Below are 16,414 nucleotides of genomic sequence, written 5' to 3' on the forward strand. Positions count from 1 at the left end.
AATTACATATGACATTTTGTTAAAAATCTACGCAATGAATAAAAATGGACATCATTTTGAGATTAAGCGTACAGGAATTACTGTAAAAATGTCAAGACTATAAAACTATCGCAGGCCTATGAATTATTAATGTCTATGGACATTTGAAAAATCGATATACAGTGGAACCCCTCTAAAGCACTACCTTCGGGACTGAGACAAACTGGCCTGATTAGAGGGGTTCCACTGTATATACATACACACCTTGGGTCTCGTTAACTTATTTTATGGTGAAGATAATTGTTATTCAATTATTTTGTCACTGGAAGACGAAGATAATTAAGCAATTATTACGATTTTAGATATTCTAACTATCACAAATTAATAAGTGCTGTTAGGGGCAACCTTAGTTAAATTTCATGTAGAGTAAGTGCCACGTGATCTCATATGGACTTTCTATGGTATACAGTACTAATATAAGCACGTTCTATGTAGCTTGAACAACAGAATTATGTATAAATTTATTGAGACTTATCGGCACACACGATCAAGATCCCAAGGAAGACATTTGGATATATTCACGTCGCAAATATCTGAGTAGCTGTAAGTGTCAGAAAATGTGTTCAACAGCTAGTGGACTCGCTTTAAGACCACCACCACAGTTGGACGGAAACTTGGAAAAGGTAAGCCATTGTTGGAATTCCCCACAAAGTGCCTGCTATCTAATTCCACCGACGGGTTTCAGCTTTCAACCCATATCAGTGATTCCAAACAGAAAATGGATAATAAATTATCATACCATTAATTTAAAAAAAAATGCCGCGTAACTCGCGTCGTGCGTTCGTTCAACTCAATTTTCTTTTAACATTGTCACGAAAATATGAAAAAGTACGGGTAGTCAAACATCTTGTTTACAGCGTCACCATGTTTCATATTGCTGCCAAGTATGATGTCCAAGCACAGTTGGAGACTAGAATGTACTAAATCCAACATCTAATACACAGTGGTCTGGACAGAATCAGTTTTAGTGGCTACAGTGATCGTTATACAGTACAACAATATACGACTGTCACATGATACAAGGATGTGGTCTTGGAATCGTTAGCGTTGCAAGCTTGCTTTATAATGAGAACCATCACGTCTTAAACTAATTAACCACTGACTCGCTCGTTTCAAGCGTGCCACATTTTTAAACGTTTGTTTTTGAATTCCCCACGAAATTGCTTGGGAGTTATCGGTGCTAACCATCCCTAATTTAGTAGTGACAGATTAGAAAGAAGAGTTAGTGAACGCCACCCACCGCCAACTGTTGGGCGCTTATCAATGAAGTGGGATTGACCATAATATTATAATACATCCAGACTGAAAGGGTGAGAATGTTCAGGGACTGCGATTCGAAATTGTGCCCTCTACATTTTATTTGTTTCAAAAACGATTATACACGTAATTAACATATATGTCGTTATCACTGAGTGGGCTACGAATTCTGATGTATTAAACGAGCAATTGTAGATTCAGGGTTTACAAAGTTACATGGTGGTCTATTTTTGTTCTGCCAACTAGGCTTATTGAAACCAAATTTTTAGCATTTTACTGTTGAAATACTATGAAGTGAACATTCGTGTATTTCAAAAAGAAACGTATACATCAAAAATTGTCTTTAAATATAAATTTGTTATTCTTATATGCCCATGTCAAAATTTCATCTTTAAATTAGAAACTTTGAATTCAAATACTAGTAACAATTCTAAACTAACAATTATTTCCAGTTATCTTTCATTAAATCCTTGAAATGTTGTCAGTAAGAGATTTTGAGTATTATACCACCTAAGACAACTTTTCAAGTATCAATTTAAACAACGTTTAAATTAACACAATTTTAATGTCATGAATATTATTGATATTGAATAAGCTTAATCATATGTTCTGACATCAAAATAAAAACAATTATCTGAAATAAATACATTTATAAAATGATGAACGCTTTTTTAAGAACAAAGCTGCCCATTGGGCTGCCAACAGCAGGGATTGAGCCCCCAATTTCATAAGTCCCCAAACTCACCATCTACCCATTACAGGGGTAGACACAGTTTAAAATAACTGTTTATGCTTACACTGATTATTTACAATTTTAAGGTGCAATGCATAGCAAATCCATTTTTAAAATGGTCTATAATATTTCCTGCTTATAACTTCTGACTTAAGTTATATTAATTTTCAGAAATTCTTAAATCTTGCAAAACTAGATTCATTGTTTTTGAAAGTCCTGATTTTGTAATCAAAACTGGATTTCCAATAGACAGTATTTTCTTTAGAAATGACATTTCAATATAGGTAACATTCTTTTAAAGACACATCGACTATTATTTACTTAAATTTTTTAATTTTTACCACAAGAATAACTGTTCATTCTTTCTAGTACGATTGCATCACCAGTAACCAAAGTCTTGTTAACATCGGTTAAAAGGTGACCTTTCTAACACTTTTTAAATGTATTTTTCTATTTTTACAATTTCATTGAGACATTTTCTTCCAAGATTTTTTTATCCCGATATTTCATTTCATGCTATAAAAACAAGAGTTGCATTTCCCTGAAATAAAAAAGAAGCTTTATTTATAAAAATAAATAATAAAGAAGACTAAAAAGAAATATGAAAATAAGTATGCTCTTTTGGGTACTAATTCTTGTTTTGAAATCATTTACAAAAACTCATAGGGTCAAACTATATTTTTAAAATTTATTTTTGTCCATTACTGGCAGTCTACAGTATTATATTGGATGCATGACGGTTATATACATGCATGAATTATTTTTAACTAGGTAAATAAAACATGGGAATTAACAGTCCACACACACACACACACACAGGTGTAGAGATACCAAACTATAAAAAGCTATTTACTGCCTTGTCTGGAAGTCATGGCAACTTTCAAAGAAGAAACTGATGAGAAAAGAAACAACAGTGTCAGTAAAACACAGTTTGATGTAAGATTCTAAAAATTCTTAAAAGATGAAACAAACAAAAAAAAAGAATGTAATTAATCCAGTTTATTATGACTCAGAAACATATAGTCTATACATTACAATAAACATTTTTCAGCCCATACCAATAATGTAATGATGACATTCACAAGAGTTGAAGAGAACTGTTTCTTCAGAGTATTAGAAAGCCCTTCAAGTAATTTTAACCTCTCACAATTTACACTTCTTTTCTTTTTTTCTCCAATGGTTTGTTTTGAAATAAAGAATGCACAGCTGTATATGTAAAATTAAAACAAACAAACAAACAAAAAACAACAATGACAAAGTAATGCTTGAAAACTGCTCATATATACTATACTATCATTTATCTATTTTATTATCCAAATTATTTTCTTCTTCAGACTGTTTCTCTCTTTTCGAAGTTCTTTTCTCATCATCTGATCCATTGTTCTTTGCTTCCTTGTCTTTGGACTTGCTTCTAAAAAACAGAAAATATCCAACTCTAAATAAACAATTATTTGGATGTTTTAATATAATATTAGCAAGGAATTAGTAACTTCTTTATTCTGACAAACAGTACTCCAAGTTTGTACAAAAAATATATTCACTGAACTTCAGAAACTATAAACGGTGGACAGACTCATACGATGCCATTGTGCAACCAACTGTGTAACAATGCATAAAATTTCACTGGTTACAGAAATAAACTAATTTCTCCTTTTCTAATTATAGTTTGTTTTTTGTTAAGCACAAAGCTACATAATGGGCTATCTTTATCATGCTAACCACAAGCATCAAGGAATGTCAGATTTACCACTGAACCACTTGGGGCTCTAAGATATTACATTACTTGGTTAATGAATTAATCACAATAAATCAAATTTAAAAAGTTTGTCAGTCACCTCATTACAGTTTATTTATGCAGCTACTATTCACAGACAATGGGGCCTGATTAGTTGCATATTTGAAATAAATAATATTAAACTAGGATGGTTCTTGTTGTCACACTTTTTGAGATCTAAAAATTCAAGCTGAATGCTTACACACAAAAGTTACCTCAAACATTTCATAAAAAACATCCCTAAATTCTGGATAAAATATTTAAAAAAATTTATTCTAATAGTGCATTTCCAATAAATTGATACACACTAAAGACCTAATTTTGAAAATATATTAAAACATGATAAAAAGTCTGGAACCCACATTTTATAAACACTGTGTTGACTTGTGTTATTTCTCAACTTTTCATAAAATAAGCTGGCTTTTTCACTGTTGTTCCCTGCCAAATTCTTTATTTAGATTGTTGAAACTATTCATACAAGCTACAATACATGAAAAATACAGTAAACATTTCTGTAATCTTTTTACATACGACTTTACTGTATTTTTATCTGTACACAATCAAAAGCGCCTTCGTAGAACACTCCAATAATTCATTTTGGAAAATTCTGCTATCCTTTGACACTAACAAAATTTTTACTTTTCCTATTTTCTGGGCAGAAAGTGTTATTTTCCAATTGCTTATGCTTAAAGTAAATGGAAAAGACCTATTTTTCTCTTCAAACTTTGCTTTTGTGACCTGGGAGTGTATAATGAAAACATGATGGGAGACTATTTTGGGGCTGATACGTGAAAATGATTTACATTACAGTCACAAATCTCAAAAACTACTCACTTCTAAACATTTTTGTTCATTTTTGTATAGCTTTAGTACAAATACATGTAAATCTTGATTCATATGTTGTTTTATTCAGACCTTATGTATATGAAAATGTGCAAGTTTGCCCGTTTTCACATAGAAAATAGGTTAATTTCTAAATGTCATTACCCAGGTCACAAAAGCAAAGTTTGAAGGGAATAATGGCCATTTTCTGTACTTTTACAACACAACCAATTAAGAAATAACACATACTATCCAGGAACAAAATTTGTGTTACATAGTGTAAGCATCTCATATTTTTAACTGATGGGCTGGAGTTACTGAAGCTAGTCAAAAGCACCCACTATCAACTTTTGAATTATTCCAATCGTATAGATTATCTGATCTATTAGTTTATACTTATGAAAACTCACTAGTACTGTTGCAGTTCTTTCAAATAAATCATGTTTATAAGCAAAGGTGTGAAAAGACAAAACTTTAAAGAGTATAAAATATGGCTTTACAAGGTAACTAATTCTACATGTTTATTTATCAAGAGGAAAGTATTACAGCTTTCTATTTATTTGAATTAAAATGTTATTAGTTTTAGCAATACTTTAAGATTATGAAGACAAATATGTTACTCAAATCAATGCAAGATGTTAACTAATAGAAAATGAAACATCTTTCATTATCAAAGAATGAATAAAAAAAGCTTTCATACCTTTTTAATCTCTCCTTCTCACTTGAACGTCCCTTTTCCTTGTCTTTCCTCTCTCGTGAGGAACGTCTGTCACGAGAACTGGAATGTCTAGAGCGTGACCTAGAGCGAGACCTATGTCGAGAGTCCACAGGTGAACGTGACCTACGACGCCGTCTTTCGCGAGAGCTAGATCTAGACCTGGAAAGTAATAAGACACAGATAATTACAAAAACAATTTCTCATTTTATTAATAACAAGTTATGACAAACATAAAAAAATAGAGAAAGAAAGACACCCCATTTGCTCTATTCAACTTGCCAAAGTTACCAGCAGACCACATCTTGTTTTTATAAATACTAAAAGTAACCAAAAAGCTACTTTATATAAGTTGTTTACCTATGTTTTCGACGACGACCACTTCCATTACTTCGATTTGGACTCAGCGAACTACTTTTTCTACGGCTTCTGTCACGCTCTTTATCTCGATCGTCTCGTTCCTTGACAAAATCTTGCCCATGATGTTTTGTCCTTCTGTCTTCAATAGTTTTCTGTAGAGAAAATATTATTTCTATTGAAAAAACATGACCGTATCAATCTATATCTTCTGTTCCACAGTTTTATAATACTCATGAAATGAGTTTACGAACAAATCAGATGTATCAGAGTGAAACAGTGTAATTTACTAAAGCTACACTTTCATCTGTATCTAAACCTTAGTGTACCGACTACATCTACATTCCTATTTACAAACAACAGAATCTGTAATTGGAACTCTTGGGACATATCACTTCTCATGCTGAAAATATATAAATAGTTATTAATCTTTCCATCTCTGCAGCTTTTCTGAGAGAGTGAAGTCATTAAAGAGGAATATACACACACACACACACACAAAAAAACCATCAAAAGTTCTTTCTAGGATCACAGATGATAACACTATGTAACAAAATTTTTACTTTTTCTTGTTCCTGGGCAGAAAGGGTTATTTCCCAATTGCTTATGCTCAAAGTAAATGAAAAAGACCTTTTTTTCCTCTTCAAATTTTGCTTTTGTGACCTAGGAGCATGTGATGAAAACATGATGGGAGACTATATTTGGGGGCTGATACATGAAAGTGATTTACATAACAGTTGCAAATCTCAAAAAACTACTCACTTTTAAACATTTTTGTATAATTTTAGTATAAATACATGTAAATCTTGATTCATATGTTGTTTTATTCAGACCTTATGTAAATGAAAATGTGCAAATTTGCCCATTTTTACATAGGAAATAGGTTAATTTCATTAACCAGTTCACAAAACAAAGTTTGAAGGAAATAATGGCCATTTTATGTACTTTTACAACATAAGCAATTAAGAAATAATGCATACTATTCAGGAATAAAATTTGTGTTACGTAGTGTAATCTGTTATTTTGCCTCATTTATTTGAGAGTCAATTACATAGATATTTGACAAACTTGTTATAGATGTTGAAAGAAAAAGCAACAAAGACCATAGGTTTTTTAAAAATGTTCCTTGCTTCTTTATATCTAAACAAAAACAACTAGGATGTGAACAAAAAAGTGCAGCCAAAAAATGACTGAGTGTATGACTTAAAGGAAGAAAATCAAAATTAGTGGTCAAACTGGTACACACATTTATTAGCATTGATAAGAACTTTATAGTTAATGTTTACTTATTAGTTTGTTAAGCTTTTTTGTTTTTTTTTCAACTTGGGCAATAATGGTGGGTAAAAAAAATAAAATACTGGTTATAATGTTTAAAATAAACATAAATGAATTATTTTTCTTATTAAATGTCCAAAAGAATATTTACGATAGCACAAGATGTAAGTACATGTTATTGAAACATTACAAAACAATGGGTTTATAAGAAAACTGGAATCACTGGTGTCATAGCTGGAAACATTTTTCAATGAGACATCGAGATTTTCATAAATATTTACTATTTGTGTATTAGTTGAGAGGTCCCTTTGTCACCACCTTAATCTTGCACTATCTGGGATCTCTTGAGTAGTGAATCTTTAAGTCATATGCTCAATCCTTTCTTGGACACTCCATTTTTTCACACCTATGGTAGTTTTGATTATATATCATGACTTTTTTGTCAATACAAAGCATCAAACCATAGCAAATTAGAAAGTAATGTTCAACAGTAACCAACATTAGCTTTATGATAGCAAACCTACTATTCTGGACAGACCTATACTTCACAGAACCAACCACATTCTTTAAAATATATGGTGGTAGTTTTCTAAAACAGTGTTATAACTTCCTTTATTGTAACACTATGGAATCTAGATTAACAGTTTCTTGTCACCACCCATATGTACTTCAGTACAGCTGTATGAAGCATCATTATTTAAGTTAATTGCTCAGGCTAATATCATGTAATGCTAAACACTTTTTAAAGGGAATTTCATAAAATTCAGAAAATGTGATTAAAAGATGGCAGTGACTATGAACTGTCCACCCACATGATTCTTTTAAAAACTTAAGCTATAAACTGCTAATCTAGTTTGCTTGCTATAACTAATACATATACATCTGTACATCATTTCACCTTAGTTTTGTTGCTCTCAATCAGCCAATTTTACTTCGAATGACAAAAAGAGTCTTCTTTTACTTTTAGATGAAGCTGTAGTAAAAATTCAGACTGAAAACATATGACTTTTGGAACAAGCATGTATAAAATCTTTGGTCAAATTTGAATGTTTTTTGTTGAAAACCTTTACACATATGGCTGATAATTAGACCAAATTTGACATCTAATTGTAGGTTCTAATGATCTATCAGTATACCAGATTTGAAAAAAATCTATGAAAGTATATTTTTCTACTGAACAAATTTTTATACTTTCAGTAAAATGAAAAAAGAGAGAGAGAGAAAAGAAGAAAATACTTCAATAAAACAATAAAAACTGAAGGTTTTATATTTTGTGTATTTTTAATGAATTATCTTGAAATCTGGTATTTGAAGTAAGAGACCAGTAGAACAAATTCACTGAAAATATGCAATAGTCTGAAAAACAAATTTATATTGGGAAGTCCTTCCAAAAGTTGTCTACCAACCTGCTATCATTGTCAAGCCATCCCAGATAGATAAGCCAGAGAGATGTTGCACACTTTTAACCTCTGCTGCTGGTATTGCAGCTAGCATGGAATTGTAGGCTTGCTAAATACCAGTTGTAAACACAGTAGAACAGTTTTACGAATCCATCTAGAGCAGTCTATATGCTAAATTTTAGTAGTTCAGTTACACAAAGATATACATTAGTCTTACACTATATACGTGCACAGTTCTATACCAAATTTGTAAATCACTTTTTGTTGTATTATAGAAGGTAGCGTAGAATAAAGATTCTTTCCAACAAATCACTTAGGACCTATACATGGTTCAATGTAACAACATAAATGTCTTGATGATGGTTGAATTGGTTCATCCATTGTCCAGAATTTAATTCTACAGAACATTACTGAAAGAACAGCCCACACTTGAGGTCAAGAAACATGGTTATAATCCTTTAGAAGTAAACAGCATCTACCATAACAAACAAGATAGAAAACAGTCTACTGTTGTTCAGTATAACTTGTGGGAATTTTTGATTCCAAAAAACTCTAAAGATTTGATAATCTGATTAACCTTTATTTGATCTGAACTCTTGAAAGTCTCTCTCAAATGTTGTACAATATGTATAAAGCTTATCTATTAAAAAGATTGACTTCTAAAAATATAATACATAAGATCTAATTATTAAGAACTCCTTTAATATTGAAATATTGTAAAGCTTTCATCTCACCTTCAGTTCATCCAGTTTTTCTCTTATGGTGATGAATCCCAAATGTAGCTTTCCACCAAAGTGGTCTGCTAACCGTCTGTCATTATCATGTAGCCCCAAGTAAGCTGAACAAACCTCACATACACGTAGCTTCTGTTGCTGATAGCTCGATGCTGGCATGGAATTGGTATAGTCTTGCTAAATATTAGTAACGTAGAAAGTGAAATAGGTTTGTGAATCTATGCAGAGCAATCTACACACTATTATAAAACAAATTCTAAAAGAAATCTCATACAAAGAGGTACACACTGAATTTGAAACACATCTTTCACCAGCTTTTCTAAGTCCTTGAATAGTTGCTGGAAGAAATTCACACTAACACAGAAAACTAGTCAGGGTTTTCTTATACATGAAGGGGAATCCTTGTTCACTACTGATTGTCTTTTAATTAATCATTTCAGGAGTAAGATTGTGAATCAACAGATTTTTTTTTCTTTTTATTGACACAAACTACTGAATTGAATACCAAGAAAAGGAACAAAGTTTCTAAAGAACAAGTAATTTTGGTTAAAAAGAAATAATAGTTAACAGGAGCTATACACAGAAAAAAACATCTATTTCGCATAACACATAAACATGTCAGTAAGATTTTGTTAATTTAGTGTAACTGAAAATAATCAGAGGTATCATGAGAGACAAAACACTGAACTTTTCAATACACATTCTACAAGAAAGGTGTTTCACGGATTTACAAAAAGGAAATAAAGACAATATATTTTATTTCTTTCCCATGGTTTCTGAAATTGGGGGTCATCTTATAATTGGGTCAACATGGTATATGATACCTGACACTTTTGTTTTAGGATGTTACATGTCTGAATTTTCAATAACTTCTACTTCATATACCATATCAATTTTATTGATATTAACTAACATGTTACTTTGACATTAAGTTAGTCAACTGATGCCACCGTATTCCTGCTGCAATTTCCACAAATATCAATGACTGAAAAAAAAAACAGTCCACAATAGACAATGACTTATTTTACAAAACAGAAACATTGGAAATTGATGGCCAGCAGTGTTGTTCACAGAAGTAGTTGGACACATTTCTTCACAGGTTTTCCAAACATTTTTTACCAGCTCAAACATGTTCTTACAATAAAGAACAAACCTACAAGTATTTCATAAACCTTCTGTTGTGCCACCATGGTGGTTAGTGAGCCAATCAAAGCCATTAGCATAACAAAATAAACAAACGACAAATTAATATAAAACAATTTAAGTTTAATTTGGATAATTAATACAAACTTACAAATCACTATAAGCATGTTTAAAAAAGTGTATTTTTTACTGTTAAACACAGAAACACAACACAAATGAAATTTAACATATTTTGAATTTTAGACACAAAGTTATATAAATATTATGCTTAACTATGAAATTTAAGTATGAAGTTGTTGAAAGCCAAGAACAAACATATTTTTACAAGACTTGGATGCCACACAAAACGTGACCTCACAGCTGGTTTTTAACCTCTATACAGCACAGTATTTACAAAGAAAATAAGACTGAGACAGTTACAACACTTGTTTAATATATCTTTAGTATTCCCTATATCAGTATAGGAGACTTGGCTTTCCCTTTAATTAATATAATTTTAATAACAGTGAATATTTAAAAAAAATTTATTCCTACCTCGGCTTGAGCTTTCTTCTTACGTATTTCTTCAACTTCTTCGAGTAATTTGAATGACTCTTCCACATTTCCTTCTGCTCCTAGCTTCTCTGCTTCTGCTAGTTTTTTCCCAATCTGTTCAGCTAAATCATGTACTCTATTTAACTATAGAAACAGAAACAAACAACAAGTATCATAAGAACAAGCCGTTCAAACACATAACCCTAATGTGACGTCCTTTCTAGCAGTTTGTTTTTTGGTTCGTTTTTGAATTTCGTGTAAAGCTACTCAAGGGCTATTTGTGTTAGCCGTCCCTAATTTAGCAGTGTAAGACTAGAGGGAAGGCAGCTAGTCATCACCATCCACCGCCAACTCTTGGGCTACTCTTTTTCCAATGAATATTGATATTGACCATCACCTTATAATACCTCCATGGCTGAAAGGGTGAGCACGTTTGGTGCAACGGGGATTCGAACCTGCAACTCTCAGATTACGAATCAAACGCCTTAACCCACCTGGCCATGCCCAGCCCTTTCTAGTAGTTCAAGTCCAGTAAAATAATTTTGGTCAACCATATAATTATATATCCAACAGTATCACATATGAAATGTTAGCAGTAACTATTGCCTTTATTACTTATAAATGCAATTAGTACTAATCTTTATGAACATTATTTATAATTATGCATTACTTAGTTAATTCTTGTTTTTCTAATATTAATTTCTGAAGAATCCTTTTCTTTCATGAACAGTAGTATATTGAATTATTTTAATACATAGATATATAATTATTTAGAAAACTGACTTATGCCTAACCAAATGAAAGAACTATTTAAGTCAGTCTTGATTACATATCCCCATCACAAAACCTTTTAGTCTTACTCCTATAATATACAGACAATTTTTCATAAAAGTTATTGTAAACTTTTGTCTTGTATTATAACCAACACCCAAGTTACGATTTCAATAAATTAAAAGTAAATACAATTTCAAGTATGATCTAAATGTTCCATTACTGAAGTTAACTTGGGTGACTAATTCAGCTCTAATTAGTCTTTGTTTAACTAGTCAATGACTTTATATAAATTGCATACAATTTAAATGTTTAGTACATAATTCCACACCCAATACTCTGTTTAAACAACTGAAAAATCTGTTTAACAAGTTCATGTTGTTTTCAGTTGAGTACTTGTAGGTCTGCCCTTCTGTTAAAGTATATTAAAACTACACATTTTGTGTTCTTATTCCAAAGGATCCCAAAATGTAACTTATGTATACAGCGACCACTTGTTTTGTGAATCTTGAACTCTTGGTATGGCCCTCTACAGTCTTTTAGTCTCACTTTTCATCCTTAATACCATCATTGTACCATGATAGTATCTTAAAATTCATTCAAAAAATCTACAACTAATTAAAAGTTCTTTTTATATCTTCATTGATATAAATATTCTCTCCAATCCATTTCATCTAATTTACCCCATTCTCCCTCTTTAAAATGACATTTTTCTTAACAGCTTTGCATTTTCTGAACTACTAATTATTTGATGTAGCCTATATTTACATCTAAGTGCATACAGAATATGGGATGTTACTACTGGTACCTATGTTAGCACTAAAACTTTTGTCACTCTGACAAACTCCAGCTGATATCATAAATTGGCAAGAACAAAAGCTTACTGTTTCCAATATTAGCAACAGGAATCTATAATAATATACATAATTTTTACTAGTTTACCTTTTCCACAAGAGGATCACCTAATTGTAATCTGTTTTCATACCTTGTTGGACAGCCTACATCAAGATGAACTTGCTATTTGACCTACCTGAAGACCTCTCTGCAACATATAACCTATTGTAACTGTTATGTCTTGATTGGCATTTTATTTATACAGCCAGTCTTCAGAATTAAATACCTTATTGATACTCCAATGGGTTATCATTTTTGGGCATTTCTCTCTCTCAATGGAAGAACCTCAGTTATGCACTAAAAATAGACTTGTATCACATCTTGCTTGCCTGAAACAACTCATGGTAACACTTGTTCACTTAGTGAAACGACTTAACAAAAGTTAACATTTTCAGACTATGATAATATATAGAACTTAACTACTGTCAGATGTTACAAATAAATATGCCACCCATAACACAATTTCAACTGCTATATTTACACCAGCCTTAAGATTTCAATGCCTATATTTACACCAGTCTTAACACGATTTCAACAGCTATATTTACATCAGTTGTAACACGATTTCAATGGCTATATTTACATGTGTGCAATCATGATTTTTGTGTTTTTTTTTGGCATTGGTATTTTTTGAGTCACCTGAAGTTGGCCTTCCCAGTCTTTGTTTCAAGTTATTTGACATTATGGCCACTTTCTAATTTCAAATCGAACTAGAGAGACTGATTATTAAAAGAGAATCACAGTAAAAAAGGTCTAATGTATAAATTAAAAACTTAAATTATTATTAAAAAGATTAATGGCCTTTAAAAAACTAAAAACATTTCCAAAGTGGACAGTGGCACCATCACCTATAATACTGTCTAATGTTACGGATAAACCTTCGGACAGAACATGTTTAAAATGGTGCTGTTGGTGAGAGCCATAATGAAGGCAAGAAAATAAAATGTGGCTTATTTTGCATCAGTCCCAGATGTGTAAAGTTATAATGCAAATATTTAATGTGTTCAAATGTGTACACAAACTAGCATATATTACACCAAGCCTGTTGCAAAAGGGTTAATGCTGTAAACACTTCCACTGAAATTTCATTATGACTACTGTAAGTATATTCAAAATTAAAACAAATTAACCACGTGCCAAAGACTTTTCATGACCACAGTAATAACACAGGGTTACCCTTTCTCTCTTTTTCTCTAACTAAGAAAACAAATTCTACACCGGGCTTTCTCCTATAAAACTGTCAAATAATGAGTGAACTCTCATGTCCAGATATACAAGTTTAGTGAAAACAATAGAACAAATAAACTCTCATTAAAAATGTGATAAATATGAGATGTGATTTGCAATACATACAAATGGGCAGTGAGTTAACAGGCACATCTCCAAATGCTGTTTTACTCTATCATACTGTTCACTAAACATAACAAGATATAAAAAAGTCAATATAATATTTTAATTATTATTTAATTCAAAGTTCTATTACATTATTACTCCAATGAATCAATATTGATGGGCATTTATTTTGTATGATCAAACTTCAGGAAATTCTATTTTACAGACAGACAAATTCTATATTTAACTTATTAGTGATAAAACTTGTTGTATATGTTCATAATTGTTCCGTGATGTTTCCGAGTTCAAGACCGAGTGTATTTTATAGATGGCTGTGGACAGATGTTACATGATCTGGGTATAACACAGTTGTATGCTGTAAAATTTATAAGTTCCTTTCCTCTTTTTTTTAACCCATCTAATTATTATAGTTTTAAATCCATTTTAAGAGCACTTAACCTGATGACTCCAACTACTTATGTTGTAAGTATGAATGTAACTCTTACAAAGTTCTTTATAAAAGTGAAACTAGTTGTCGAAATAGTTTTAATTTGTCTTGAACACTCCTAAGTTACATAGTTTTAGAAAAAAAAGACAATTAATTTTATTTTTTTCTATTAATTATAATAAAACATTCACTATGTAATGCTATTTGCACTCAGACTCAGAACTGCTCACATGCAATGCCATTTTCATTTTGAGCATAAAAATACTATTTGTTATCATATAGTTTCAAAATTTCATTTGCATAATCTCTAAAATCTCCTAAAAGAATATCAGGTGATTTTTGAAGAAATTTTTATATTTCATTTTCTCTCTCATATATCATTAACTCTAGATATTATCATCAATGTACAGTGCAATGGAATAACAATTTAAGAAATGGAAATATGCACCTACCTTTAAAATGTTCCTAGTGTTTTGTAATATACTTTGTGTCGTGCGTGTAATTTCACATCTATCTAGTGTTTTGTAATATACTTTGTGTCGTGCGTGTAATTTCACATCTATCTAGTGTTTTGTAATATACCTTGTGTCGTGCATGTAATTTCACATCTATCTAGTGTTTTGTAATATACTTTGTGTCATGTGTGTAATTTCACATCTATCTAGTGTTTTGTAATATACTTTGTGTCGTGTGTGTAATTTCACATCTATCTAGTGTTTTGTAATATACTTTGTGTCGTGTATGTAATTTCACATCTATCTAGTGTTTTGTAATATACTTTGTGTCGTGTATGTAATTTCACATCTATCTAGTGTAATTTCACATCTATCTAGTGTTTTGTAATATACTTTGTGTTGTGTGTGTAATTTCACATCTATCTAGTGTTTTGTAATATACTTTGTGTTGTGTGTGTGTAATTTCACATCTATCTTTTCACTAATAAGTTTATTTTTCATTTTTCTTTCCAATTCATTCTTAATTCTCGATGCAGGTATACTAATGTGACCCTGCAGTTATTACACGGCAAAGGTCACCCACAAACTCTTTCACTAATTCTCACAATGTGAATGACATCTTCTTGCTTAGATAATTCACAAGACAAACTACGTCAAGTTAAATGTACACAACCACAAAATTTTCAAATATGCATTTATAAACACCAATAATACAGATAAGGTGAGAAACATTTGCCAAGTACAAGACAGACCTGCAGTTTTAATTGCTGTTTTAAATGTTTCTTTTTAAAATGAATAAATAAAACATATATATTATAAACTAAGTTACAATGTACTTTATAATAGTAATTTCATTAAAATACATTCAAATCAAAATTTGAATACAAGTCAGTAACACATACAAAAGGGGTTTAAACATGGCATTGTGGTTATGGGGTTAAAATTGCAAAATGTATTTCCCAAACCTTATGGTCCACAGGTAATGCTGTATCATTAATGTAACAAATTCCTCAATATCCAATTAATTATCAATCTAGTGAAAATCAGAAAATGTGGTCTGAATACATTCATATTGTAAGAGTATATCTCACAGATTTAACATGCTTCACAGAATAAGAGACTGACCTTTCCTTTAACCAGTAAGTGTGATTTTAACCTCTATATCTTAAGATAAACGAGAATGTATGTCTTATTATTTACTTGGGAATAAAAGTTCACATACAACAAGATAACTTCTGTAGTTTTTTTTTTTTTTTTACACCAGAAAGCCTTCACTTGTAGCTTAAGGTGTGAAAAATTTATCTACCTTCGCTGTCACTTCTGCACTTAATTGTTCCTGTGTTTCAGCAAGGCGACGTTTAGCCTGTTCCGTCCGTCGATCACATTCATTCACAAAAGTCTGAAGCTGTTCCATTGCCTGTGGAAGAGAATAAGAAAACCTAGAAAAATAAATATGCAAAAATACACAGATTCAACTTTCTTACGAGTTTCAGCTTCCTGAAGTCTACGCAGAAGAGATTTGGGTTATCTCTATTCTTCCCAATGACCACCCAGTAAACAATATTGCTGAATTTAAAGGCTTGATGATTTCACCTTCTAACATTGCCTCAACTTCCTGCTTTATCAGATCTATCATTACATAGTGCATCTGATAGGACTTCATCTTGACTGGGTTCCCCATCTAGTTCAGTCTATCTATGACAAATTCTACATAGACCTTGTAGTTCCTTT

At 31.3% G+C, this 16,414-nt stretch overlaps 1 protein-coding gene across 2 annotated transcripts in view; it reads right to left on the reverse strand.

Moving 5' to 3' along the window:
• Nucleotides 1–3,013: 3,013 nt before the first annotated feature.
• LOC143244431 (putative RNA-binding protein Luc7-like 1) overlaps nt 3,014–16,414 on the reverse strand; it is a 36,388-nt gene continuing 22,987 nt past the window's right edge. For both annotated transcript variants that reach the window (XM_076489073.1, XM_076489074.1), the window contains exons 4-9: nt 15,990–16,100; nt 10,784–10,927; nt 9,107–9,283; nt 5,701–5,852; nt 5,326–5,502; nt 3,014–3,440 (exon numbers count right to left, since the gene is read on the reverse strand). In XM_076489073.1, coding sequence (XP_076345188.1) covers nt 3,323–3,440; nt 5,326–5,502; nt 5,701–5,852; nt 9,107–9,283; nt 10,784–10,927; nt 15,990–16,100 — 879 coding nt within the window. In that variant the 3' untranslated portion in view covers nt 3,014–3,322. The remainder of the gene's footprint in view (nt 3,441–5,325; nt 5,503–5,700; nt 5,853–9,106; nt 9,284–10,783; nt 10,928–15,989; nt 16,101–16,414) is intronic.

The sequence above is a fragment of the Tachypleus tridentatus genome, chromosome 2, assembly GCF_004210375.1.
Source record: "Tachypleus tridentatus isolate NWPU-2018 chromosome 2, ASM421037v1, whole genome shotgun sequence".
In the NCBI taxonomy this organism is placed as follows: Eukaryota; Metazoa; Arthropoda; class Merostomata; order Xiphosura; family Limulidae; genus Tachypleus; species Tachypleus tridentatus.